The sequence below is a fragment of the Apaloderma vittatum genome, unplaced genomic scaffold (genome assembly GCF_000703405.1).
Source record: "Apaloderma vittatum isolate BGI_N311 unplaced genomic scaffold, ASM70340v1 scaffold10381, whole genome shotgun sequence".
Taxonomy (NCBI): Eukaryota; Metazoa; Chordata; class Aves; order Trogoniformes; family Trogonidae; genus Apaloderma; species Apaloderma vittatum.
In genome coordinates this window covers 18,748-45,943 of record NW_009699628.1, presented here as the reverse complement: position 1 = coordinate 45,943, position 27,196 = coordinate 18,748, and the positions used below count along the sequence as shown (strand labels likewise).

At 42.4% G+C, this 27,196-nt stretch overlaps 1 protein-coding gene across 1 annotated transcript; it reads left to right on the top strand.

Annotated features, from left to right (window-relative positions):
• Positions 1-191: 191 nt before the first annotated feature.
• Positions 192-26,869, top strand: DHX9 (DEAH (Asp-Glu-Ala-His) box helicase 9; the record flags this gene model as incomplete). The annotated part of the gene is made up of 28 exons (XM_009878468.1): positions 192-320; positions 622-674; positions 1,628-1,795; positions 2,878-2,989; positions 3,273-3,385; positions 3,797-3,942; positions 7,073-7,119; positions 7,779-7,912; positions 8,467-8,556; positions 8,652-8,813; positions 10,102-10,179; positions 10,487-10,678; positions 11,205-11,346; positions 11,801-11,883; positions 12,810-12,966; positions 13,809-13,909; positions 14,720-14,933; positions 15,134-15,228; positions 15,388-15,461; positions 16,121-16,273; positions 17,412-17,572; positions 19,539-19,650; positions 20,290-20,451; positions 20,611-20,738; positions 21,814-22,043; positions 24,391-24,506; positions 25,370-25,570; positions 26,599-26,869. Coding segments are annotated over 28 exons (3,824 nt in total), but the record flags the coding sequence as incomplete, so codon positions are not given.
• Positions 26,870-27,196: the final 327 nt, after the last annotated feature.

The following is a 27,196-nucleotide window of genomic DNA, read 5'->3' as shown; positions in this document are numbered from 1 at the left end:
ACGGAGGGAGGGCTGGGCCCTTTTGCGGCCAAAGCCTCCAGACTTCTTGTGCGAGGCGTGAGATGCTCTTCAGCCGCCTGTGGGCGTAAAGCGGCCCGGCACAAAGCTCTCCTACGGCAGAGGCCTCGGTGTTCCTGGGGGCGATGGGCTGTGTGTTGACACCGCTTGTGGGGCCCTTTTTGCCTTTGCAGTTGGCAGCAAGGGGGCTGTGTGCCAGCTGCCTGAGGAGCTTGGGTCTCCTGTTGAACTGAGATGCGGTACAACGCTCCTGTGGGGCTGGCTGCTGGTGTGCTCTGACGGGGCTCGGTTCCTGGCCGCAGGTACCGTGGGGCCGACAGAGATCTTTGAGTTGAGGCTGGCTCTGAGGAGCTGACCCTAAGTGTGAAGGCACACACAAGTATGGGTTACTTTGTGAGCGATGCCTTCGATTTGCACTGAGCACCTTGGGTTTGTTGTTATGCCCTTCCTCCCCCGTTCATCTTCCTCACCAGAAACAAAACGGGGAAGCACAGCAATACTGAATCGATTTTAAAGGTACACCTGGGATTGAGCATTACTCAATTACATTGACTTGTCTTTTTGTCTGTTCATGCCCCATGAGCATCCGTACAAACTTAACAGATTCAAGGATAGGTCTCACTACAACATTCTCCTCTGGTAATTTTCGGAGTCAGGTATGATGGCCACAAAGCTGTATAGTTGCTGTTTGCTTGGTGATACTGTTGTCCTGGCAGACTGATAGTCTGCTGAAAGGGCAAGCTTGTTGTTTGGAACCTGTTAAGCAAAATACTGTCAGGATTGTGGTGTTTGTTGAGAAAATGGTTATTGGGTTCCGGTGCCATTCAGCACTGAAGGACAACTGCAATCTAGTACTAGTGATGTACAAAACTGTTTACAACTATTTGGAATATTAGGTGTAAGTCTGCTTGTTTGGATTTTTTTTTAAGAACAACTCACTATAGTAGTAAGCTACGCACGTGGTCAGCAGAGTGAAAAGTGGAAGTCAGAAGTGTGTGTGTGATCTACCCAAGTGAAGCTGAAATGAAATGGAGTCGCTAAATGTAAATTTAAAAGAAGGGCAATAACTGTTTAAGATGAGGGGCAGTGGTTGCAGACAAGCAGCTGTAAAATATCGGCTTGATTTGAATTTTGAGTCTTGCAGTAGCCTGCCCGATAAGCTGGCACCGTATGAAATTGCTGCTCTAAAAAGCTCGGGTGGAAGTTTCTGAAATAACATTATCTCACTAGCTATAATAACGTGGAGGTACAGTACAGGACACACGAGCTCACTCCTGTCCTTGTCTGAGGATTTGGTATTAAGGCTGAGGAATGTGAACCAGGCAGAGTTCGCTGCTGTGTGTTGGCACTATCCCTTCCTACACCAGTCTATTTGCTTCAACAAGGTTTTGGGAAACACTTGTGCTCTCTGAGAACGGACTGTAGCTGTTTTCTTAAATGGATTAAATAATGCATTCAGAGCGTACAGAAGTGTGGATAGATACGTAACAACACTGGGCAGTAATATTTCTCTTGTACTTATTAGTCCCTGAAATGTGACATTTCAGTATTACTGGTTTTCAAGACCCTTTCAGTTCTACGTGCCACAGATCTGTCTTTTTGTTTGCAGCTTCGAGTGGAAGGCTTTAACTACGTTGGCATGGGCAATTCCACTAACAAGAAGGATGCACAGAGCAACGCTGCTCGAGACTTTGTCAATTACTTGGTTCGAGTGAATGAAATCAAGAAAGACGAAGTTCCTGCTTTTGGAGCAAGCTGCTCTCTCTCCTTCCCAAAGGCAAGTCTTGAATTGTGGTTTTGGTTGTGTTTTATCCTGAGAGTTCAGTCTGGCACCCGTGTGTGCTGAAGAAGACTGACTGTGCGGGATTTCTGCTTGCAGTGCTGGAAAGCTGGAGTACGTACAGTGACTGTTTTAGGGGGATCTGGTAAAAACAGCTGCGTGTTGGTCTGCGTAACTGGTGAGGCTGGAGAGAATCTGGAGTTCCTGGAAGGTGCAGCCTGACTTGAAAAGTCTTGAGTACTCGCGCCTGACACTGGCAGTTGTTTTCAGTGCATGTTAGGACATGTAACGCTGTGCGCTTACGAAATAAGATAAAATGTATGGCAGACGTCTCAACGGAAACGTTGGAAAACTGCCATTTTTTTAACTGTGAAGGCTTTCTGCCTTCTCGTGCATGTAACAGGGGCACTGTTTTTGATGATGTTCTACGAATCGTGCGAGTATCGGCAATAACAGTCACAGAAAAGCTGAGGAGGAGGAGGGTAACCCTTCAGTCAACAGAGCGTGAAGCTGCATGACATACGTTTACCCTTCTGTGTCTCAAATAAAGCAGAGATGGTGCAGCTGATTGAGCTAAACATACACATTTCGAAAGGGGAAGAATGCAAATTGTTATGTGTAGCCATCATTTTGTTGTTTCCGAAAGGTATTAATGTTTGCTTTTGGTGGTGGCTTTGTTTTTTTTGTTTGTGTTGTTTTGTTTGGGATGGGGTTTTTTTGGTGTGTTCGCAAAGTATGTTTGAATTCCCTTGGACACGTGATAGGGAACAGAATCTGGTTTTCTACCCTGGGTCCCAAAATAGGGTTATCGTACTTGCTGTTATAATTCCTGAACTTGAGTAGGTCAGGGCTACTTGTTGATTGGAAATTCTTTTATAGAATACCCACAAAAAGCCAAATATTCAGCAATTGTATTCCTTTCAGTTTTAGAAAGTTGCAGAAAGGTTACTACTGGGGGTAGTTATTGCCTAATTATGCATGATGATCTCTTTGAACTGCCTCAGCAGTTCTCCAGGTAAATAGTAAAAAGTCTTATTCCGTACGAATGTGCTGGTATTTCCCTTCGTTCTCTCTCCTAGCCAGCAGCTGGTGATACCCCTGATGGAGGGGAAGCAGCTACAGATGGTGCTGGCTCCAGTTCTACTTTGGGTGGACCTCTTCCTCCACATCTGATTCTAGAGGCTGAAATAGGTAAGACCCAGAAAACTGATTTAAATATATGCAACAGATACAGATAGATTTGTGTGGGTTTTTTTTTCTCCCGAATAGCGTCAGTTCTGCAGACAGAAGAGAGTTGGAAGTCAGCATGGTTTTGAGGCAGAAGTGTGAATGACTGCTTCAGATCTGAGGGACTGGTCACATCCCGCTGAGATTGCCAGGCAGTACCTCTCCACTGCTAAGAACGTTCTGGGAGAGTTGTTTTGGTTGGTTTGGTTTGTGTTTGTTAGTTTTTTGGTTTTTTTCTGTGTGGTAGGCAATGGCCCAGATGCAGCACCCAGAAACTGTGGCAGTCGTGGAGCTCAGTGGGATCGGGGTGCAAATTTGAAAGATTACTATTCAAAAAGAGAGGAGCAAGAAGCGCAGGCAGTAAGTCATTCCATGTAATACTCCTTTATTTTCATTCTTAAGTAGCTACCTTTCGCTCCTTTTCGATTGCTTTTAGCATTTATAATCAAGCTTGCAGATTTCATTTGATAATTTACTGTCAGTTTTAACTGAAGCTGCGGATTTACCTGCTGACTTTTAACAAAGGTAACTTGTTTAAGCTAAGTACAAAATAGATCGCTTTGGATGCTGCGGATATCCAATTGTATGGACATTTTGTTATGAAAATAAGGAAATACTGCGGAAGTTTTAGCATTTTCTGTAATGAAGTCTCACCTAGTTTATAGCATCTCCTCACACTATTTCCAAGAGTCGTAAGAATGTTTAAAACTGAAATCTATTAGAAACTGGAAGGTGATACTTCTTCTTCCCTCTCCCTCACTCCAATGTTAGACCTCAGAGTCAGAAGTGGACTTAAACGCCGATCTCCATGGGGGCTGGACCCTGGAAAATGCTAAGGCACGTCTGAACCAGTTTTTCCAAAAGGAGAAGATTCAGGAAGAATATAAATACACTGAAATGGGGCCTGATCACAACAGGTTTGGTACTTTTAGTCACCTTCTGCACATGAAGGATTAGAAATATTTTCGGTGACAGAGGGTAGTCGTGTTTATTGGCAGTCCTCCGCAGTGCCACTGGAGAAACCAGTGTTCTTTACCAGGACTGAAAGAATCCCTAAACCTTGAAATGGGGAAAACGAGCCCTGGTGCTGAAATCTGATTGAGTTGAGTGACTGAAGAAATTTCTGTCTGATGTTTTTCATGAATGTGCAGCTTTTGAAGTGCTTGCTGTGCTCTAGCAAAAACGGTTGAGGTGTCAGTTTGGGTGTAAAGAGTGCTCACTTGGTTGAGATAATTGCTTGAGTGACTGTAGTTGCCTTTGTACGTTCTGAGTAAATGTTAAATGCACTTATTTTTGCTTACGTAGAAGTGTGCTTTAAGGACATTTTATTAATGTTTTTATTGTCATTAACTCTTTAACAGTGCAATCTTTTACTGGAAATTAGTTTGGCAGAATCTTCCCAAAGGAGTTTTGAGGGTCTTAATTTTCAGTTGAAACCAGCTGGGTATTACTCTTTTTTTTTTTTTTTTTTTTTTTTACTTTCCCCGCATCCCATCAGAAAAATTTCATTCTCCCAAATGAAAATAACACATAACAGATTTTACATAAAGAATTTATGGGTTTTAGTCTTTTACCCCTCTTTGGAACAGTGCTGTAAAACTGTCATCAAAACAACAGGACGTTGTAGTAATTCTTGTGAAATACAGTTATGTTTTGTGGTCAGAAACAATAGCATGCTGCTGCTCCTGGATTCTTGTTGTTGGGATTTGGGGGTTTTTTGAATTGTATAAACTTGTGTTCCATAAGAATTGTTATTTTTTGAAAGTCAAATGAATTTTCTTATTGCAGTCTTCCGTGAGAGTCTCACTTGTGGGACTTTTGTTGTTGGGTCTTAGAAGCATTTAGAACATCAAAAATATGTGTATGGGTGTCAGAAAGTTGTAAATTCTCATTAAAACCTGTCTTCAAGTCACTTTATCTCCATTTATATCCTCAGGCAGACATTTTTTCCCCTTAAACAAGTGACATCAAAAATTAGTGCAGTGCTGGGAATTCTAAATATGCTCATTGCACAGGTAGTTCTTGAGCACTTGTTTTATTCTGTAATGCGCTATTTGAGCAGCTCATTTAATTTGATGCCTTCTGCAGGTAAAAGCGTTAAGCCCCAGGTATTCAAGTGAGGAGAATGAAGTGGCCGTCGATGACAGTATGTTTCTCAGCCTGCTTACTGTCCTTCCAGAGAGCCTTTCAGGGTTTCCTTTTTACCACGTCCAGGAAAGCTTGTGTGAATTGCCCTGGGTGGAACGGCAGAAAGGGGAATAAACCATCTGCTGCAAAGGATCAGATAGACCCGAAACTATCCTAGTGTGTTCTAGTGTTCAGTGAGAGAGGGCAAACTATGGGATTTAACCTTTTGATATGTCTGACAGTGGAGAAATAGTTTCAGGTGTTTTTGGAGTTTTGAGGACACTTATATAGTTTGTTTTTTCAAAAAAAAGAAATACCAGTTGCCATATATTTTATCAGTCTGGTTTCTTTGTAAAGTAATCATCTTTGTGATAGAAGCATCAGCCTTGCTCTCAGAGGTGTTTAAAGGAAAATATTCTTTTTGTTGGCAATTAGTCGTAGTCATTTGATATAAGAACTTAGTAATAGATGTAAAATTTGGATTCAGAAAGTTTAATTATGACAGGAGGATATAAATTGTAAATATGAACTTGACTCTCCTACTACACAAAGTATGAACGAGGTATTAAGGGGTGGGATGTGGCTTTTCTCTTTTGGGGTTCCACTGGTAGCGTGGGATGCCTTCGTAGGTGGCAGCAGCAAGTGACACTGGCGATCTCTGTGTGCTCACACAGGGACTGCTGAGGCTGTGCTAAAGCATCACATGGGATTCTGCTGCAAACTGATTTCTGGTGTTGCTGTTCTCCCCTTAGGTGGAGGAGAATGAGATTGAATGCTGACTGTAGGCCTGGCTGAGAAACATACTGTCATCGGTGCCTTAGTTGGCTGTTGTGTCCCTGAAAGCCAGTGGCCTTCGACCCATGAAGCCACTGTGCCTGAAGGTCAGTTCACTGGTAGCACAGGAAGGACTTCTCTAACTTGAAATTTAAATCCCTCCCTTAACCTTTGTTTGTTTGTTCATTTACAGCGAGAAATGAAGGACACAGATGCAAGGCTCTGCTTGCAGCTGTGCAAGTACCACGGCATAGTTTTCAAAGAGGATCTCAGTCCAATAAAACCCACTTACACACCTTGAATCACACTTGCCAGTTTAAATCCCGTCTTATAAGAATTCAACTTTAATGTTTAATCTGCAAACATACATGCTTTGGTTTGTGATTCTTAAGAGCATGGGGCTTGGTTTCCATTATCCTCTGTTGACATGTGGCTTTCGCACTTTGTTAAGCCTAAATTAATATACTGGGTGACCTTTAAATGAATCAATTACATGCCTACTAGGCAAACTGTCAATGTTTGCTGCACAGAGTTACTTTGGATTACGTGCTGCTCCCTGAGTGTGGCAGTAACGGCTTCATGAAAATTCCAAGTATTCTGTCTCCTTCTGTGCAGTTATGTTTATTGGTCTTTGATAAAATAACCTGGTTTAGTCTTGTCTGTGCTCTGAGCTGGCCAAACATGTGGCAAAACCCTGGGTAGCTGTATTAAGTGTTGCATCTGAGTTGATAAACTCAGGCTGCTAGTGGCTGATGTTAGTATAATGTGGGATACAGTCAATGGTATAGCAGAATGCCTGTTAACGTTACATTAACATGCTACATACTTCACAGACATTGCCTTAAACTTACACAGTTCAGAGCACATTTCCTGGCAATGTGACTTTAAATGTCAGTGCTGAACTGTGGCGTTTGCAGGACTCTTAACCAGATCTGCTGGGTCTGTTGGTGGCAAGTCTGTTTCCTACTAACTTGGTGTTAGAGGGACTAAAAGCAGTAACATTTTAGCCCGGCCATTGACGAGTTGAGAGTCCCTGACTGAGGACACAGATCTTTGCTTAGAAAGGCTGGGAAGAGTGGATAATTCTGTGCTATCAGTATCAGCTATTGGTAGTTATACCTTTGTGTTCTTTCTTTCACTTTACAGGAGCTTTATTGCAGAAATGAACATTTATGTGAAGCAGCTGGGCAGAAGTAAGTGTTCCTATTTATTTTTTACCTTCCCAGGAGATGAATGTTGATACAGAGGCACAGGACATAGCTGTGGGTACAAATTTTTATAGCTATGTGTTGGAGCCACATCCAGAGGTGAAGGCTTGCGTTTCTTTCCTGACATGAAATCTCTTTTCTTTTTCTCTGTGTGTGTATGCTGTGCTAGTTGCATTCTGCTGCTTGTCCCACTCATCTTTTTTCTCAGCACAAAGAGATGCTTGTGAGATATGGTAGGTTTTGCTTGTCTTAATTACTTTTCTTCACATACCTGAGAAGTCCAGGTGTCTGATACGTTCCCAGGCAAAGGGTGCATTGTCCGTACCATAGCTGTTCATGTAGAGCTTGCTGTGAAGTTTGCACAATGTTGCTCCATGGTACAGAGTAATCGTACTTCCTTAGACAGTGCAGAAACAACTTTACAGGAGTTACCCAGGAGGTCAGTAAGTAACCTTACACAGCTAGAGCGAGTCAGTTGATGAAGGGGCCTGGCTGGATTTTGTGGTAGAACTCTGCATTTATCATGATCCAAGACCCTTCCGTGAAACCTGGCCTGTGTGAAGAGTCAGAAGGCCTGTTGTGGAGTAGTGTCTCCTGTGGAAGCTGACTCATCATCTCCTACAGCTCTGAACTTTGTGTTGCAGGGATTTTCAGTCGTGAGCATGGATCAAACAAAAAGCTGGCAGCCCAGTCCTGTGCCCTTTCCTTGATTAGACAGCTCTACCATCTTGGTGTCATAGAACCGTATTCTGGACAGACAAAGAAAAAGGGAGAATCGGTGAGTTTGGTGAAAGGGTCAGAAATTGTCACTTTCATTTTAATTACACACAAGCACTCTCTTATCAAGATGGGCAAGTTAGAGTTTTCTCTCAATACCTAACAGCTTACAGGTAAATAATAATTTTGATTCTATAACTTCATGTGCATGTGAATGGGGCAGTAAATTAGTTTTACAATGTATTAAATGAAACAGAATTTGTAACATGCTGGTTTTCAGTATAAATTTTCTAGAAGCTTAAAGATCTCTGTTTATGCTACGTACGGTTCTTGACTATTTGGTTTCATTCTCTGACACATTAGCATTCCAATAGAAGTTTGGGAATGCTTTCCTATGTAATTAAACTCAGATGTTTGAAAATATTCCACAGGTTCTTGTTGAATGAAACGCCTGCAGAATGTTTCGGGAATGTGAATTTTGAACTGATGGTTCTCTGACTTTGTTTCAGTAGGAGCTGTTTGATGGTTCAGTGTACTCCCTGGCAGCCTGTGGTTCTGGCTTCCGTTGCCTGTCTTTTTGTACGTATTAACATGTAGTTTTTAAATGTTTAATAGGTGGAACCCTACGAGGTGTCGCTGTCTTCTGACTTAGAAAATCAGCTGCAAAAGACTGTGCGGGAACTGTCCCTGGAGATTGTGCCTTTGGTGAGTGTGTGGTTCAGATACTCCAATATTTAGCATCAGGCCTGCTCATTTAATACATTTATCTTTCTTTGCCTGCTTTGCTTTTGGATTTATAGCCTGAAGATCCCAGTAATCCAGTTCTGATTAATGTTGGAAAGTTGGCCCATTTTGAACCATCACGGAAACAAAGTCATACGGAAGTTGTGCCATGGTCACCACCTCATTCTAACTGGAACCCTTGGACCGGCTGCAATATTGATGAGGGTCCTCTGGCAAACGTAAGACAGCTTAAAAAATTGATTTCTTGTTTGTTTTCCCTGTGCTTCCGGAACTTTTAAATGCTTTTTCCCCCCAGGTTTTTAAGTATGAGCTATTCCAAAGGAGAAAAACAGTCCACTGGTAAAATCTCTTCCCTTCTTGACCTGGAGGAAGGGATTCTTTTCATTGGTAGGAGTTTTGTATTTACTTCATGTTTTATTAGATACTTGAGCAGCACTGTCTTGGATGGCCCAATTCTTTGCTTTGTTTCACTTTTGCCTGCTGTTGTACAGCCTGTACAACGTTCTAATTGAAATTAGGAGGTAAGCTTATGGGCATGTCATTTATAATTTGCTATCCTCTTTCTCATATTTCCATGCTAGAACTTTCTTTTCTGGGAGGAGAAACTGTCACTACAGAATGGGCCTGCTTGCTTTTTTTTTCCTGCTTTTTTTGTAGCTTCTACTCCCATTCACCACAGAACAAATGAAAAGCAGCAATGTGGCATGATAGAAAAACTGAGGAGCATGGGAAGAGATAAGAGGTTGCCAAGTTCAGAGGCATAATTTGACCACTGGTGTAACTTGATCACAAAAGATTCTCAGGGCAACAGGGAACCAAAATAATACTGTAATATTTCTTTTGACTGCAGTTTTTTTCATAGTTAACTTAACATGGATCATTGAATATTGATTTAAAAAATACGTAAATTTTAGTGTTGCTGCTTAAAACGTAATCCATGTATTTATAGACATTGCGAATTGAGCCGGTTTCAAATCTCTTGAGGATTTCTATGTGCTAACTGATTTGCAGTATTTGGTAACTTGCAGCCCTTTGGTAACAAATTTGATATTTTTTTTTTTTTTAGAGTTTTTTTGTAGTTGAAATACAAGATTTGCCTCAAAAATTTCCCTCTCGGCTCACTTTTCCCGTTTCAGCTACTGTTCTGTGGGTGGCTATGTGCTTATATTATCTCATTCCTTACATAAATGATCATCCAGACAGGAATTTTTAAAGTATCTCCCTGGCTTAGTGCTGAATAGAGTGTTTCTCAAGCAGTTGAAGTATTTAAAGCATTCTTTTTCAGTATATTGGATCTGTCTTCTATGAAGATGGCCATTCCATTTTAACACACTGGAATGAATGAAATAGAATGGCTCATAGGCATAATTGTTTCAGAGGAATGTGGGAGAGGATCCTTTACTGATACTTGGAATCATGATGTTGGCGTGCCTGCTTTTTTACCAAAGTTATGACGTGGGTAGGCAGAGGGATCGAAAGCCTTCAAACAGTGTGTTGTCTTTACAGCTCGCTCCAGAGCAAATCAGCATGGATTTGAAAAACGATTTCATGTACCGTTTGGAGCAGGATCAAGAGCTACAAAGGGTAAGCGCACTTCCTGCGCCGTGGGGTGCTTGTGCTAGTCTTTGTCTTTTCCAGGGGAGGTGAACGTGTCATATACAAAGTGCCTGAGGCTGGGTTTCAGCAGCGTATGCACCAAGTTTTCACAAGTGCTGGATGTCACGTGGGGATGGGTGTGGGACTTGTTACACTGTGTAAGGAAAGAACGCAAACCATGATTTGTTCTTACATGGTTTGTGAGAGTGAAACCTTTGTAGAAGGGTGAAATGAAGTACGGATGTGGAGCAGAGTGGGTTGACTTTTGGAGATTTTTGCTGGATTTTTTTTCCAGATCCAGCAAGAGAGAGAGACCTTACCTGTGAAGGATTTTGAAAGTGAAATTCTGGATGTGATCCGTCACAATTCTGTTGTTGTCATTCGTGGTGCCACTGGTTGTGGCAAAACCACACAAGTACCGCAGTACATCCTGGATGAATACATCAGAACCAACAGAGCTGCAGAGTGCAACATAGTAGTCACACAGGTGAGGAATATCCTACTGTTGCAACCACCTGAGTTTTACGATCGGATACTAGCAATCACCTCTTAGGATGTGTTGAGAAATGTGAGTGTCATTGCAGGACACCATTCATAAAAATATCTCCTCAGTGCTGCGTGTAGAAGAAACCTCAGCATGATGCGTGTTTTCGTTTGGAATGTTACTCTCTCGTGTATCTACAGTTGGGATGATATGGCTTGTACCTTGCCCAGGTGAAAGCTTTTTGGCAGACTGAGGGGAAAAGTTTTGACAAGTGCTAGCTGGTGGTTTCTGTATGTCCTTATGTCCCTCTTCTGTAATTTTACGTGCAAAAATAACCATTTCAGAAGAAAAAAACCCTGCCATTAGAGATACTCCTATTCAATGACTAATCTGTAAAGAAATTTTAGGACAGGGCACCTATAGCATTGATAATTTACTTTCTTGTTTTCAGGAATGTTCTGATAAATTTAAAAAACCTCACCATTAAGTTAGTGAAACTTTTGTCTTTTTTTTTTTTTTAATTCCTCAGCCTCGGAGGATTAGTGCGGTTTCCGTAGCAGAACGTGTGTCGTATGAGAGAGGGGAACAGCCCGGGGAAAGCTGTGGCTACAGCGTGCGGTTTGAATCGGTGCTTCCTCGGCCGCATGCCAGCGTGATGTTCTGCACTGTAGGTCTGTATTGTTTTGTTCATGTTTAGAGCTTATTCTTTGCGTTAGCAGCAAAAGCAGAAATATGGTTAGATGAAAATTTTTAGAAAATCTGTTTAAAAGATTTGAAAGAGTGGGGTTTTTTTGCATAGAAGTTTGCTGACATGCTGTTGTGCAAACAAATAATCTCCTGAAGAGAGGAAATGGCCATATGTTGATTGTCCTTAAAAGACAGAAGGGGAAGCCCTGTTGGGTGGGAAACGTGACAGTGTCTTTGTGGTGGTAATACTTGATACCTTCCCCATCCCTTGTACAAATGAACGCGTGGCAATTAGCGATGGGGCTGTAGAAGGTGCTGGGTAGCCCGCATCCTTCTTGGATTTTTAAACCAGTGCAACGCTTCTTGATGCGGTGGCAGGCGAGGGGGGAAGATTGAGTTGTTGTGTACTTGAACATTTAACTGCTGCATCTGTTTAAGGGGTTCTTCTGAGAAAGGTGGAGGCTGGAATCCGTGGCATTAGTCATGTTATCGTTGATGAGATCCACGAGAGAGACATTAATGTGAGTTAGCTGGTGATTACGATCCTGTTTCTTTCTGTGTTTCTGTTCTGCTTTGGCACGTTTTCATGTGTAATGTTAAACACGTGAAAGGAAATGGCATTTACTAATTGCCATGTATGTGAGTTTTCTCTCCTCGGTAAGATTTATTTTAATAGTTCTTCTCTTATTTACTCCTTACCTGAATGAAAGAGAAAGGACTTGTGCTTGCTTGCTGCCCCTATCTCTTTTGCCTGTTAGGATCTCGTTCTGTGTCCTGGTTCTCTGAAAAGCAGAACACTGTACAAGTACTTCTTGTCCAAAGGTGGGAGCTGGTTGAATGTCACTTCTGTTTTGGAGAGCTTTTCTACCAACAGTGTTGTAGTGCTGTAACAGGACAGCAGTGCTGTTTACATAAGCTGCCATCTTGATTTCTCGTCATTTAGATTTGGTTTTGACACAAAGAAAAATGCAACAAGTTGAAAATGGAATTGGGGGGACGAATTGTGTCTAAAGACATGTGAAGTGTTTTCTGACTCTTTGATTTTATATAGTTTTGCCACACCTAGAGTGAGAGAAACTGCCAAGTTCTGGCATGCTGTTTGAGCTTGTTTTGATGGAATTTGTAGACTTGTTTAGATGGAATTGGCTACTTTATACACAAACCAAGTTTAAAAAGCCCTTAGATTAGTAACGTATTGTTAAGAAGAAAGCAAACTATTTCTGAATGCTTTTCTTCAGTTTGTTTGATTCTGATAAAAGAATAACTCTTCTTTATGCTGAAAATCCTAAAATTCACTCGTCCTAGGAATTCAGGTGGTGGTTATTGTTACTTCTCTTGCTCAGCAAAGTTCCTGCTCAGTAAATGTACATATCTGTGAAATTCTTTCTGGTCTCTTGACAAGGTGTTGGCAGGAAGTTAACGATGCTCTTATTCTCTTTATATGCAGACTGACTTTCTCTTGGTGGTGCTGAGAGATGTCATTCAGGCATATCCTGACATCAGGGTTATCCTCATGTCTGCCACCATCGATACCAGTATGTTTTGTGAATACTTCTTCAACTGTCCTATCGTGGAGGTCTTTGGTAGAACCTACCCTGTCCAAGGCAAGTTGTTGATCGAACTTTCAGAAACTGCTTTAGTTTTTATTGTATCAGTCAGATTGGGTACAGCATATGAGTATGGGTACAGCATAAGATTATGGGTACAGCAAGATACATATTTCTTTTGGATTGTCGTGTCTTACAGGTGTCTGCCACCATCGATACCAGTATGTTTTGTGAATACTTCTTCAACTGTCCTATCGTGGAGGTCTTTGGTAGAACCTACCCTGTCCAAGGTAAGTGGTTGATCGAACTTTCAGAAACTGCTTTAGTTTTTATTGTATCAGTCAGATTTGGTACAGCATATGAGTATGGGTACAGCAAGATATATATTTCTTTTGGATTGTCATATCTTACAGGTGTGGCTTACCGTGGGCAAGAAGTCAGTAACAATCCTTTCACAGCACCATCTGGCTTAAAACCAAAACCAATCAAATAAGCAATACTACACCTCACCCTCCAACATGAACCCCCCCACCCTAGAACGGTACCACTTGGGGTAGTTTCCACTGCAGAATGAGGCGGTGATAGCCAAGCTGTGCTGTTTCAGATCAATTGTCTGCGATATTAGGAATAACAGAAATAGCTTGAGATGAATTGGTATAAAAAACAAGGAAACCAACTGTGTATAAGTATTTTGAATAGAGGTGCAATCATTGGAATAGTGGGGGAATAGTTCTCATACCCTGGCTGATAGCCAAGGACTTTTCTCTAGCCTTGGCTTAACACTCTGAAACAGCACAATTATGGCAGGAGAATCTTGAGAGATGATAAAAATAATTGTGTTCCCTTACACAGTCTTCTAGTGGTCAGTGTTGATAACCGGTGCTTGTCTATCCTTCCAGAGTATTTCCTGGAAGATTGTATTCAAATGACTCAGTTCATTCCTCCACCAAAGGAAAAGAAGAAGAAAGAGAAGGATGAAGAAAGTGCTGAAGATGATGATGTACGTTTGACTTTTTTAATATGAAAAATTAAACAAGTACCAATTAGGGCTGTAGCTTGAATGTAATTCATTCCACACTGTTGAACTTAAAACATTTTTAGCAGCTTTCATATTTTTAATATCCAAGATTGCTCTTAACTTCAGAAATAGAATGAATTTTCTCGTTGCCCTTCTAAACTAGTGAATTTTTTTGTTATTGTTGAAGCTAAAATTCTCATGTTGTGTCGCCTACTTCTCTTTAAAGCTAGAACTGAAATGTTTTTAGAAGTGAAAAGATTAGTGACATTGAAAGAAGAAATAGATACAAAAATATGAGCTTGGTAATGCCTTTTCAGGGTGAAAATTTAGGTTTTCTCCCTTCTTGATATTGTTAGTGCTCACATACATTGTCAAGAAACTATCGCTTTCTCAATACAGCTTTTAATTCATAGGTCTGAAACTACTGTTGGACATTATAAAAAATGATCAGATTTTTTAGAGAGAAGCATTTTCTTCTCATTATGACATAACTTCCATGCAGATGAAGGGGGATAAAATCGGTTTGATAGCTTCCTGCTGCAAATTTGTATTGAGTTACAGCTCAATACAATGGAATGATAATTCAGTTCTTGCATTATAAAGCTAAAGAAGCACGACTTGAGCTGCTTGTTGTGAGTCATTCTGTCAACTGTGCCTGAAATAATTTTCTCTATAAAGTATTCACATCACATACTTCATTTTCCTATTTGACTGGCCCGCTAGTCTCTACAGTTTGAGTAAATTCATTTATATGATTTCTTCTGTGGTTTGTTTTTCTTTTTTTTCTGGTAGGCCAATTGCAACTTTATTTGCAGCGATGAATATGGCCCAGAAATAAAGCACTCCATGGCTCAGCTGAATGAGAAAGAAACTTCTTTTGAACTCATTGAGGCCCTGCTGATTTATATCAAGACTCTGAATGTCCCAGGAGCTGTGCTTATTTTCTTGCCTGGCTGGAATTTGATATATACAATGCAGAAGCATCTAGAAATGAACCCCCGCTTTGGTACAAGCAGCCGTGTTCCGTTTTATTTTATCTTTTCCAAAGGAAACTGTTGACTCTGTAAAGATGAGAGTTGGATGTGTGGCTTAGGGAACTGGATTGGTTTTCTATGAGAATGAATGGGCAGAGATGATGATGTTGTGCAAAGCAGAAATGAGATTCACACAGTAGTAGTTACTGACATTCTTGTGCTCATGTTGTAGGAGGCTGCCAGTATAGAATTTTACCTCTGCATTCACAAATTCCTTTGGAGGAGCAGCGTCGAGTGTTTGATCCTGTGCCTCCTGGAGTAACGAAAGTATGAGACCCTTCTCTGTGCAGAGTCTACCACACTGTTCGGTTGTGCTTTTGTGGAATCTATTGCTGACTTTTGCTTATACAAGTTATGTAGTTTATCTTGCAGTCCAGCCTTTCTCAGACCAAATACATTTCAATATGCATTTCCTGTTTTTTATAGGTTATTTTATCTACCAGCATTGCTGAGACGAGCATTACCATCAATGACGTGGTCTACGTTATAGACTCCTGCAAGTGAGTTCATGAAGCAGCTTTTTGTTTTCTAAACCCTCGTCTTTGGAATGCAAAGAAGGCTTTCTGAACACACAGAACTGCCTTGTGTTCTCATAGTCACAGAGCAGAATTTAAGGGCTCTTAACTTGCTCAAGACAAACTTGCATTGTCTTTCGCTGTTCAACACAGTTACAGACCCCCCCAGCATTTCAGGGGACTGCTTCTGGTCAGCTGCGTTCTCGCTGCCGCTATTCACACGAGGTGTCACTGGGTCTCTGTGCGTATTTGAAATATATCTTCTGCCAGACGAGTATTACAAACGCTCAGTGTGTAGCTGGTGGGAAAGAGGACGGGTTTTGTAGCCTGTGGCAGATCCTTTCTTGCTCTGCGTGTTCTCTGAGCAAACTGATATGTGGGAATCTCATTAACTGCCTGAGGATTTTAAGCTTTTGAGACAGTTGTGAGAATTTCATTCTGTGTATAGTTTGAGGCACTACTTTTTATAAAGAGTATGGTAGTTGAGCTTACAGATAGATGCCTAAGTAGTCCAAGCTTAGCCAGTAAAACAGGTGATTTGCTTTTTAAAAGCAGTGTGGCTGCAAGGAATAAAGTAAGTGATTTGTCAGGACTTAAGATCAGATGTTCTTCATCCTAACTGTTGTGATTTTTTTCTGTAACAGACAAAAAGTGAAGCTGTTCACTGCTCATAATAACATGACAAACTATGCCACAGTTTGGGCATCAAAAACGAATTTGGAGCAGCGGAAAGGAAGAGCCGGACGTGTGCGTGCTGGATTTTGTTTCCATTTGTGCAGCAGAGCTCGCTTTGAAAGGTGAGGTTGTGCTCTTTAGGAATGATATAACCTCAGAGACTTGTTCCAGAACTGTTGTCTGCTGGGTATGATCAAACTGGGGAAATAATTACAGAAAACACAGAGAGAGGAGATGCATGAAGTCAGTTCATACTGGAGTCTCTCAGTTCTTTAGCTTAAAAAAAAAGTACATATGTTTATGTGCTATTTTGCCTATAGCATGATGTAGATAAATAGTTGGTGATTTTATTATTAAGAACTTCACTTCAACCTACAGAACCTCTCAGGAGAAAAATAACACTGCTTGGAAATTAAGGCAAGGCAGAGAAGAGCTTTGCAATGAGAGTGAGGCTCTAGTCTGCCTTCAAACTTTGTGGGCACCTGGCATCTTCATGTAACTGCCCGTTTTGGCATGGAAGTGGTAAAAAGCAAGGGAAACACACGTTGCTTTTCCTTCCATCCCCACCACGTGGCCAGGAAGCCCCTTTGTGCTGCTCTGGCACCTTCCCTGCTGCCAAAACTTCTGACCTATTTTATCTGCCATGCTGTTTCGCTGTTACTGGAGCCGTGGAAATCTTTTTGCTGGTTGCTGAAGTCTACACAACTGTTACGCTCAGTGTTTGATCTCTCTCATGAAAGTTTCGGTGCCCCTTTCCTATCAGAAAAATGCCATCCAGCAACCTCTTCTTAGTGATCAAAGCAGAAGTGTGCAGGAGGTGGGTGGTTTGGAGTTGCTAGAAGGACAAGTAGAGAAGTGCTTGTACCTAAGGCAGACTGAAAGCAGGTTGTCTGTCTCAGGAGTGGAAAGACCTTCCTTAGCGGCGCAGGAGATGATTGTAAGGAGGCAAGTGTGGAGCTAGACACAGCTGTACTGCAAACTGAGTGCTTCAGCCATCCAGACTCTCTGTGTGGTCAGCTCATGCTGGACACCGTGCTGGGTAGCAGTGATGCGAGGGCTGCACCATCTGTGCATCTCTGTTGGAAATTTACCCTGAGATGGGAATTGGGAAACACGGAAGAAGGGCCTGAGTTGCAGGAGCACAGTGAGGGTTGGGGGGTTGGCTGGGAGGCACTGTTTGCTTTGGAGAGCGGGAGTTTATGGTGATCAAAGCCTGTGTTGAGAAAAGTGTGGGCTGTTTTTGTTCTCTTCTCATTCCAGACTTCAAACTCATATGACGCCCGAAATGTTTCGAACGCCACTTCATGAAATTGCTTTGAGCATCAAATTGCTGCGGCTCGGAGGAATTGGTCAATTTTTGGCCAAAGCAATAGAACCACCGCCTTTAGATGCAGTGATTGAAGCAGAACGCACGCTCCGAGGTATTGTTGTTTGCCCACGAGATTGTTAATGAAGCTGACTCCAAGTCATTTCCCATGGCTAATGATCACTTGCAAACTGCTTTAGCAGCTCGTGTTAGATTGTTTGTCTAGTAGCCCGCTGGCTGAACCAGCAAGGTGTTTCCTGGATGCACCGTGTGGGTGGCAGTGTCTTTTGCAGCTGAAGAAATACTTGAATTCCCAAGTGGAAGGTCATTCCCTTCAGAAACCTGAGCCTTCAAGCTTAAGCCTTGTTTTGTTTTTCTACCAGTAATTTATGCTGGCTTCCTGTTTTCCAGCTGTGGCACTGTTGTGTATGACATAGGCTCAGCCCAGCGCCTAAGGCGTTTGCAACACTACTAAAAAAGTAACTGAAAAGGAGAGCTTGGTAGTTCGTTGTGTGGTTACCGCATTCTGTGGTTTCCTGACCCAATATCTCAGTATTTTGTCAAGTAATTAAACTCCCATTTTATGAGTATGCAGGTATCAGTATCCTTCTAAAACAGGAGAACTTGAAGTGGGGGTTAAGCTGTCTACTCAGCTTCTTCAAAGAACTAAAATATGAGTAAAATGAAGCAGGGAGGAACCCTAAGTTTATGCTTTAGATTTCAAGCAATGATCTCAAACCACAGCTTGCTTTGCGAATGTCACTAAATAAGTACTTCTTTATATTTCGAAGAACCGAAATACCTATTCGATTATCGATTTTATGAAAAAATTTTATTATGAGCTTACATCGCTTGTATACAGAAGAGAGACCAGAATGAAAAACATAAATAGGGATATGTCTTGAAGTTTAATGACGTTCTGATCTGGAAATTGCTAGTGCTTTTCTTACACTGCAGATAAGAAATGCAAAGCCAGGGGAAAAGGCAAATGTTTTCAGCTTTAATGTCAAATAGATATTTCTGCATGTGCCTCCATTGCCTGGATGATCTATGATTTTTTCAGCGCGTGTATGCTACTTAGCTGAAAAGTAAAATCACGGAACAAAATTGGTTCTCGTTAGTTCAAACCAGGACAATTACTATGGTTTTAGGATGGTGAGACATGTATTCTTCAAAATATTCTGTAGGCTTTTGAGTTCAATAGATATCAAGAAAAAATGGGTTTGGTAGTGTTTGTTTGTTTGTTCACTTTCCCATTTAATTGCTGAGGCTACCAAGCTTTATTTTTGTTTTTCAAATGTAAAGCTTTTAGTTATGCTGAAGTTTCACAAGGTAGTCTATAAATAGAGCATGTGAACTCTAAGTTTTCTTTTTTCATTTGTATCTTAAAAGAGTTTTTAAAGGTCACACTTGTGGTTTTCTTCTTTGTCTTGCAAAATTAAAATGAGTTTTATGAAGTTGAGTTAAATGGTTACGGCCAAATGACTGGAAAGATAAGGAGGCTCATGAGACCCTTCAGTGTGTTCAGCAAACAGCCACAGCCCCTCGTTAGACTTTGTTATTGACAGGGGTTTGATAGCACCTGAGCTCATCCTCAAAGTGAGTTTTTAGGTAATGGAGGGAAAGGCAGGCAAGCCTTCTGGAAGAGAACTGTGATTTTTCTTTTTGATGAACAAAGAGGGTTCTGTGATTTACCAGTTGCAGTGAAGACTTCATGGTTGGCTGTGATAGGGCTGCTTTGATTTTGGTGGGGCAGAAATTAAGTTAGATTAATTAGATCAAGTACAGGGACTTAAAAATTTAGGAGCATTATAGTGGTTTGTGCAGAAGGAAATTAAAAATATGTGTGTGAACGAAATAGTAATTATTTTCATTGTTGAGGAGGTAGTATATCATGTGTAAAGCTAAAGTAAAATTTATTTGACCTCAGACCAGTTTTGAAAATCAGGTTGGCAATATTGTAAACAACCTTAAACTTAAATATAGATGGGGTTCTATTTAAACACAACTATTTAAAATCTTGGATTTCTTACCTCAGGATTTCTGGGACTTTCTTTGATTAACAAGAGATCTTGTTTCAGAGCTTGATGCCCTGGATTCCAATGATGAGTTGACGCCTCTTGGAAGAATCCTGGCCAAACTTCCCATCGAGCCTCGTCTAGGCAAGATGATGATAATGGGCTGTATTTTTTAGTAAGTTTAGCAGTCACAGTGGTCTTGTTTCTCTGGGCATGCACTCTACAAGAGAATAAACTATACATCTAGATGAGTGAAAAATGCTACAACTGAGGATAAGAAATGGAATATTCGTAGGAGCAGAGGATAAATAATTTACAGTGTAGAGACTAAAGCAGTCATGAAATTCCAAGGTAACTTCAAAGAATGAGTAGAAGCTGAATACTTGTGAATTAAGGGTGGGACTCTAAATATATAACATAAATATATAACATATATATAACATAAATATAGCAGTGAGCTAGAGGTGGGGAGATGTGAAATTTGACACCTAGATAAGAGTTAAAATTAATCTCCATGTTTTGCTTTAACAGAAGTTAAGATCTGCTGTTTGCGAATGTGATGACTGTGGGGTCCTTTTCACCAGAAGAACATGGTGTGTGGATGGAGAGAAGGGGAGGGCAGATAGACAAAGGGCCTGTGAATGCTTGCTGTTGTGAAAGTACTGGAACTGCAGCTAATTTGAAATACTTTCCTGGGAGTGGATGTTTGTGAAGAACTCATGTAGATAAGGGCCAGATTACTGAAGTTTCTAGTGGAGCTGGGAGCAATACTGCGAATAAACCTGATCTTGATAGCTTTTGTGGTTCCTTTCAGTGTAGGAGATGCTATTTGTACCATCTCTGCAGCCACCTGTTTCCCCGAACCTTTCATCAGTGAAGGCAAACGCCTGGGTTACGTCCATAGGAATTTCGCTGGGAACAGGTTTTCGGATCACGTTGCTTTGCTCTCCGTCTTCCAAGCCTGGGACGATGCAAGGTATATTGTCCTGGTCCGAAATCTGATGAGAAGGTATGGGTGGCACAGGGTGAGCAGTTCTGAGACCAAACTAGATGTGTCAATGGATACTGTGACAGCTAAACTGTTGCACTTCTTTTCTTGAACAGACTTCTAATTCTCTCTTGGATTTTTTTTTAGAATGGGTGGTGAAGAAGCAGAAAAAAGATTCTGTGAACACAAACGACTCAGCATGGCTACTCTTCGAATGACTTGGGAAGCAAAAGTCCAGCTGAAAGAAATACTTATTAATTCTGGCTTCCCTGAAGGTGATTCTGCTTGGACATAGTAATTTAACAATTGCATTTTTCACTCTGGGATGAGAAATAAGTAAGACAATTTATGACGAACACATGAGCACAGAGGCCTACAGTGGATTTGCCGTGAAGCTGTTTGGCTTTTACAGCTGCATTCAGATAGAATTTTAGTGCTGTCCCATTCTCTTGTGGTTGTCTAAACCAGAGAGGTTGTGATGGCTGTGGTGCAACGTAGGGACATTTTGGAGGCTGAGGTTAGGGCTGCAGGATTAAAAATCTATTAAGCAATAGTCCTTAGAGAATCACTTCCCTGATTTTCTTTCTTCTTCACTTGTTGCATCTCCAAAATGTGCTGTGCTGTGCTTCCCCCTCCATTTCATTACCTTTAGCGGGGAGTGTGTGTGATCTAAGCAGTGTGTTACATGCTCCTCGATTTTTCTGGGGTTTTGCCCCAAGAGGGAGGTGCAGTAACGTGGCATATTATTCAAATTTCTAAGGAAAAAAATAATAATCTTAATTAAGTTCTAAATTTGCTTAATGTTCCTGAGGAACTTATTCAGTTAAATAGCATTGCTGGTGGGATTCAGCAGATATTCATCTCCCCCCCTTTTTTGTTTCTTTTTTTTTTTTTTCTCATCATCTGCTAGGATCATTGCTGTGTCTATCCTTAACTTCATTTCTGGGCACGATGACCTAAAAACAAGCCACCAGAGCCTCTGGGGAGGTTCTTGACAAATAAACTAATGAAAACATCCATTCTGACCTCCCCCCAAAAAAATCTGTCTCCAAAACAATTGACAGTAAATGCTATATGGTACAGCACGTTCTAGGCAAATCCCTCTCTCCTTGCTTTTGAAGAGCTTGAGAGAGAAAAAATACTTCTTTGTAGCAGTATTTTTCAGCTTTTTGCTGTGCCTGAATAAATTGAATATAGAGCTGAGATGCTCTGAGTGCAGAGGTTGTTTGAGAACATATGCACATCCACCAGTTGGTCGGATTAGAAGATGCATTGATCCAGGATCCTGAGCAGCTCTGCTGTCCTGCGGGACCTGTGGAGGCAAGCCAATCCTCTGTTCTCTGCCAACAGAATGCTTGATGACTCAACCCTTTAACAACACGGGACCGGATAATAATCTCGACGTTGTCATCTCCCTGCTTGCTTTTGGGGTCTACCCCAACGTCTGCTACCACAAGGAGAAGAGGAAGATTCTTACCACTGAGGGGCACAATGCACTCATCCACAAGTCATCTGTCAATTGCCCTTTCAGCAGCCAGGACATCAAGTATCCGTCGCCTTTTTTTGTTTTTGGAGAAAAGGTAAAAACTCTGAATTTACTTTTGATCCTGGTCTGCCAGGTTGTCTAAGAGGCTCTTTTGGATGAAGAAGCCATAAGGAAAAAACTACACTGTGCAATACGTAGCGTGTTTGGGGGGGATTTTGTTTGTTGGTGGTGTGTGGTTTTTTCCCGGGAAGCGAACTGTATGTGGTGATGGTGTCACTCAGCCTTCCAGGAACTTCCAGTCAAACAAATTCTGTAGAAGTAGAGCAGCATAAAAAGCTCCTGTAAGTTTGGTGAAAACAGATAGGTCATAAACATTTAAATTGTTACCTTCTTTTAAGAGATTACTTTACTTTAGGAGCTCTTCTGTACTAATTGGGCACTAGGGAATTTTTGCCCTTATCACTTCTGCTGATTATGAATCCAGAAAGAAAACAGGAACATGTAATAATGGCAGAAAACAGGAACATGTAATAATGGCAGTGGGGTGCTTCTTTTCTGGCATGTAGGTAGTTTGTCATCTCCCGAGGACAACTCCCATTTCCAAAGCATCTCATAAAACCCCTGAAGCGCTCTCCCTGGGGTCCCCATGGCCTTTTCCTCCATCCCATTAAATCTGTGCACCTGTACACCTGTACCCCTGTCTGCTCTCACGTGCTCCAGTGACAGCCGTCACGAAAGCAACCGCTCCTGCTCACGCTTCTTTCAAGGAGCAGGTGAAGGTTGTGCCTTTGGGTAGGACGTAGCCAGGAAATGGCCCTTGGGCTGCTCGTGCCATGGGGAGACCCTGAAGCGCTCTGTCGCCGAAACCAGCTGTGCACAACACTGGAGTGGTGATGTTGGGCTTGCGTTTTTGTGTGCTGAGGTTTTGCCTCTTCTTCGCTCTTTATGGCAGGATCCCAAGTGGGCCAGGCATTTGATTTGCCGTGACCACCTCTGTGAAGTGAGCTCCCCTAAAAACAACGGAAGACTTTTCAACTCAAAAAACTAAACTAAAATAGACGTGGGAAACTAAGAGTGACAAAAGTGGTGGCTTAAGAGTGGCTAAGAGCACCTGGGTGAGACTGGGAAGGATTTATATGGGGCCACAAAGATGATCCAGGGGCTGGAGCACCTCCGCTACAAGGACAGGCTGAGGGAGCTGGGATTGTTCAGCCGGGAGGAGACTTCGGGGGTGCCTTCCGTCACCTGAAGGGAACCTACAGGAAGGCTGGAGAGGGACTTTTTACAAGAGTGTCCAGTGATAGAACAAAGGGTAATGGATTTAAACTGAAGGAGAATAGGTTTTTATTGGATTTTAGGAATAAATTCTTCAGTACGAGGGTGGCAAGACTCTGGAATAGATTGTCCAGAGAGGTTGTGGGTGCCCCCTCTCTGGAGATGTTCAAGGCTGGATTGGATGAGGCTTTGGGCAACCTGGTCTAGTTAAGGGCTTTCCTGCCCCTGGCAGGAAGGTTGGATGAGATGATCTCTAAGGACCCTTCCAACGTAAGCCAGTCCATGATATGCAGTTTTCTCCCTACCCATTTTACCCATTTTTTACCTGCTAAAAGAAAGTTTCTCAGATCTGGTTGTCTGGTTCCTGCCACATTTGTCAGTCTCTCTCTGACCTGCAAGGTCCCTGCTCCTTGTGCTGCCCATTTTTCTGCCACAATTTCTGCTCTGGAAATTCCTTTGTTTTGGGCATGGGTGGTAACAGCCAGGCAGCAGCAAATGTCCTCCCCGAGGACAAAGAAGTACAGCAGGTTCTGCCCATCACCACGCTCCTGTGTGGAAGAAAGAGAAAGGCAGCTGTCAGGGCGGGAGGCTAAAATCCCAAGCACTGCCCTTCAGTTCCTCTTCACAATGAAGGACTGAGACTGTGTAGTTGGTGCTGCTATCTCTGGCTGAGGTCAGATGGCTTGGTACTGTCCAAGTGCTCACTTGAAATAGAAGCTTAAGGTCTTGTTCCTTGTAAAATGACAAAGCGGCTTGGTTGTACCGATGTGTAGCAACTGCCAGATTTGCACGGATAGGGTCCTACTAAAGAAGCAACACGATCTTTTCATCACAGCTCCAGCAGCACCGAAGGAGGGAAAGTAATTCAGCTGTCCTTGGTTGTTTTTAGGTTGACAAAGCTTGAGATGGCTTTTGCAATTTTGGCTGCGCAATTGCAGACACACAGTTATGGAAAAATTAATACTTTAAAATGACAAGGAGTTTTGGTGGGTTTTTTTATACAGGCCAACGAATCCCTGTAAACATCTGCCCAGCATTCAGGTGTTTTTGTAATTTCCTAACACTGTAGTTGAATTTTTGGGGTGGTGTGGGTATTTCTTCTGTGGGTTTGTTTATTTTTGGATTTGTTTTCTGTTTTAAGAGTCATATTCCTCTTCCACCTGCAGATTCGAACGCGAGCCATCTCTGCCAAGGCAATGACATTGGTGAGCCCGCTGCAGCTGCTTCTCTTTGCCTCCAAGAAAGTCCTGTCAGATGGAGAGCTCATTCTGGTAGACGACTGGTACGGACCTCTTTGGGACTCATAATATTCAAGTCGGTGAAAGAATACAGACTGAGGGAGAGTGGCTGCTAAACACAGACATAAATTTCTCTAGAACAGGAACCCTCAAGCAAGCTGCGCGCTCTGCAGGTTCATTGTGAGGGCATTACCTTGGTTTCCTTTGAGGAAGGGAGGGGCTCATGTTGGCAGTGCTGTTTCATGCAGATTATCTGCTTAAATTGAAAACATGATACCAGGCAGTTGCCATAAAAACTGCTGGTTTTTTCCTCTTTAACTGGAGTGTAATGGGTATTTTGGACTTCCTCTTCAGCCGGCGGAGGAAGCCTTGTTTTTAAGTCTTGGAATCACAGCTTGAGGAGGGAAATGCTAAGGATTTGTTGGTTGCCGCTGGCAGCACGTATTCTATGGTCATGACCAAACACCATCTGGATGTCTTTTTCCCTGTGGTCAGTAAAATAGAGGTGAAGAATTGCTTAAGCTTAATTCACTAATATTTTTGAGTGTGGCCTGGAGCTTTCAAAATTTCGACGAGCCTCATGTTTTTATATTACTTTATATTTTTGTATTGTTCTGTTTTGACGCTAGGGTTATATATTGGTGTTATCTGAGTATGTTGAGTCAAAAGAGCAGAGTTAAACAGGATGCTTATGTTTTTAACATAATGTAACATTTTGAGGATCTTGCAGATCTGCTTCTTGAATTTCACACACCTTCATTAACAAATTAAAATTTCAAAAATGAGAGTATAGACTTCTGGCTCAGTGTGTGCAGCACTTAATGAAAAGCCATCCTACAGAACATCTTTCACAACAGATTCTCTCCTAGAGGTCGTTATAGAACCAACATACTTCTTTGTGCTCTAGGATCAAGCTGAAGATGCCCCACAGTGCAGCTGCCTGTATCACTGCTCTGCGTGCGGCGATGGAGGCTCTTGTGGTGGCAGTGACTAAAGACCCCGAGATCATTCGGCAGCTGGACCCAGCCCAGGAGCGGATGCTGAATGTGATCCGTCAGATCTCCAGGCCCTCTGCTGCAGGCATCAGCCTCTTGGCTGCCAACACAAGGTGAGAATCATTAAGGTTGGAAAAGACCTCTGACACCTGCCCAACACTACTATGACCACTAAACCGTGTTCCCAAGTACCACATCTACGTGTTTTTTGAACACTTCCAGGGATGGCGACTCCACCACTCCCCTGGGCAGCCTGTTCCAATGCCTCACCACTCTTCCAGTAAAGAAATTTTTCCTAATGTCCAACCTAAACCTCCCTCGGCTCCGTTCGGTCGCGCGGTTGGGGCTCACCCCTCCTGCCCCCAGGGACACGGAGAGCCTTGAACAGAGAGGATCAGAGCTGTTGCCTCTGCTGCTCAGTCCAGGCTCAGTGGCTGCAGAAGCCCAGAGTAAAAAATCTTGTCCTGCATGGACAGGAGCGTCAGGCTTTTGCCACAAAATCAATCGTCTCAGTGTAGGGAGAACTGTTGCTTTCAGAGTCTGATGTAGATAGATGAGTGTCTGTTTCCACAGGAAGGACAAACTGCTCTCAGGAATAAAAGCAATAATTGCCCTTCCAAAACACAATGACTTTTAAAGTAAAGATAATCCAGATTTATTTTGGGAAAACCTGTCTCTGAAAATACAAGAAATATTTAGCTGTTCTTGCAGCCCTCCATTGCCCCTTGTTTTCATGCCTTGCTTCTGAAGCAAGGAAAAATGAAAATATCTGTGAGCTGTTAGTAATTTAAGGAACAAAACAAAGAACAATTTCGATGTACACTTGTCTGTGGGTTGGTTGTATGTGGGTTCACATTCACGGGAACGGGGCTTCCTACACTGAGGGAAGAGGAAAACTTTCTATCCCGGGTGTAGACCTGCCTGAGATTTGCGGGAGAGACGGCTTATGTGGCATGGCAGGTCACTCCCAGCTTTTCTTTACAGAAGGAGGGAAGGCGCAAAAGCACAACGGCAGTTCAAACTGCGTTCTGTTAACAGAAAGTAGGGGCACCTCGACTGTCTTGGCAATCGATTTTTCCTGCAGTATTTTAAATCTTAATCTGTAAAATTGCATCCAGTGCATAATGTTTCTCCTTGCCAGGTTCGGTGATGGTCCTCGCCCCCCCAAAATGCCTCGCTACGACAATGGAGGTGGCCACAGAGGCTGGGGAGGTTGCCCGCGTGGCTCTGGCTACAGAGGTAGAGGGTACGGTGGCTACAGCTCCTCCGGCAGGCCCTTGGGAGGAAGAGGACACCAAGGTAGCGCGGGGGGAGGCTACGGTGGTGGAGGAGGCTATCGAGGAGGAGGCTATCGAGGAGGAGGCGGTGGCTACAGAGGAGGCTACCGGGGCCAGGGGTGGGGCGGGTGGTAGCAATGGAAGTTTGGTGAAGTCTTTCCGCTTTAACGAAAGCGCGTATCTCTCCCAGATCCCTTCTGCTGTTCCTAGTCTGTTTGCCATGGCGGTTCCTTAGTACGAGTACAGCTCTGTAATATATCATGCCCTTAGGGAATTTATTGCAAGTTGTATGATTCAGCTCTTAATAAAGAGTTTGGTTTTGAAGACTTAATGGTATATGGTTGATTTTGGATTTGGATGTAGATTTTGAAGCCATCTGTTGTTAGTTTGGGTTGTCGGAGGTACAAAGCTTTCTGTGGAAACCTTTTGATTGTCTAAAACCATTCTCTGCCAGACAAATTT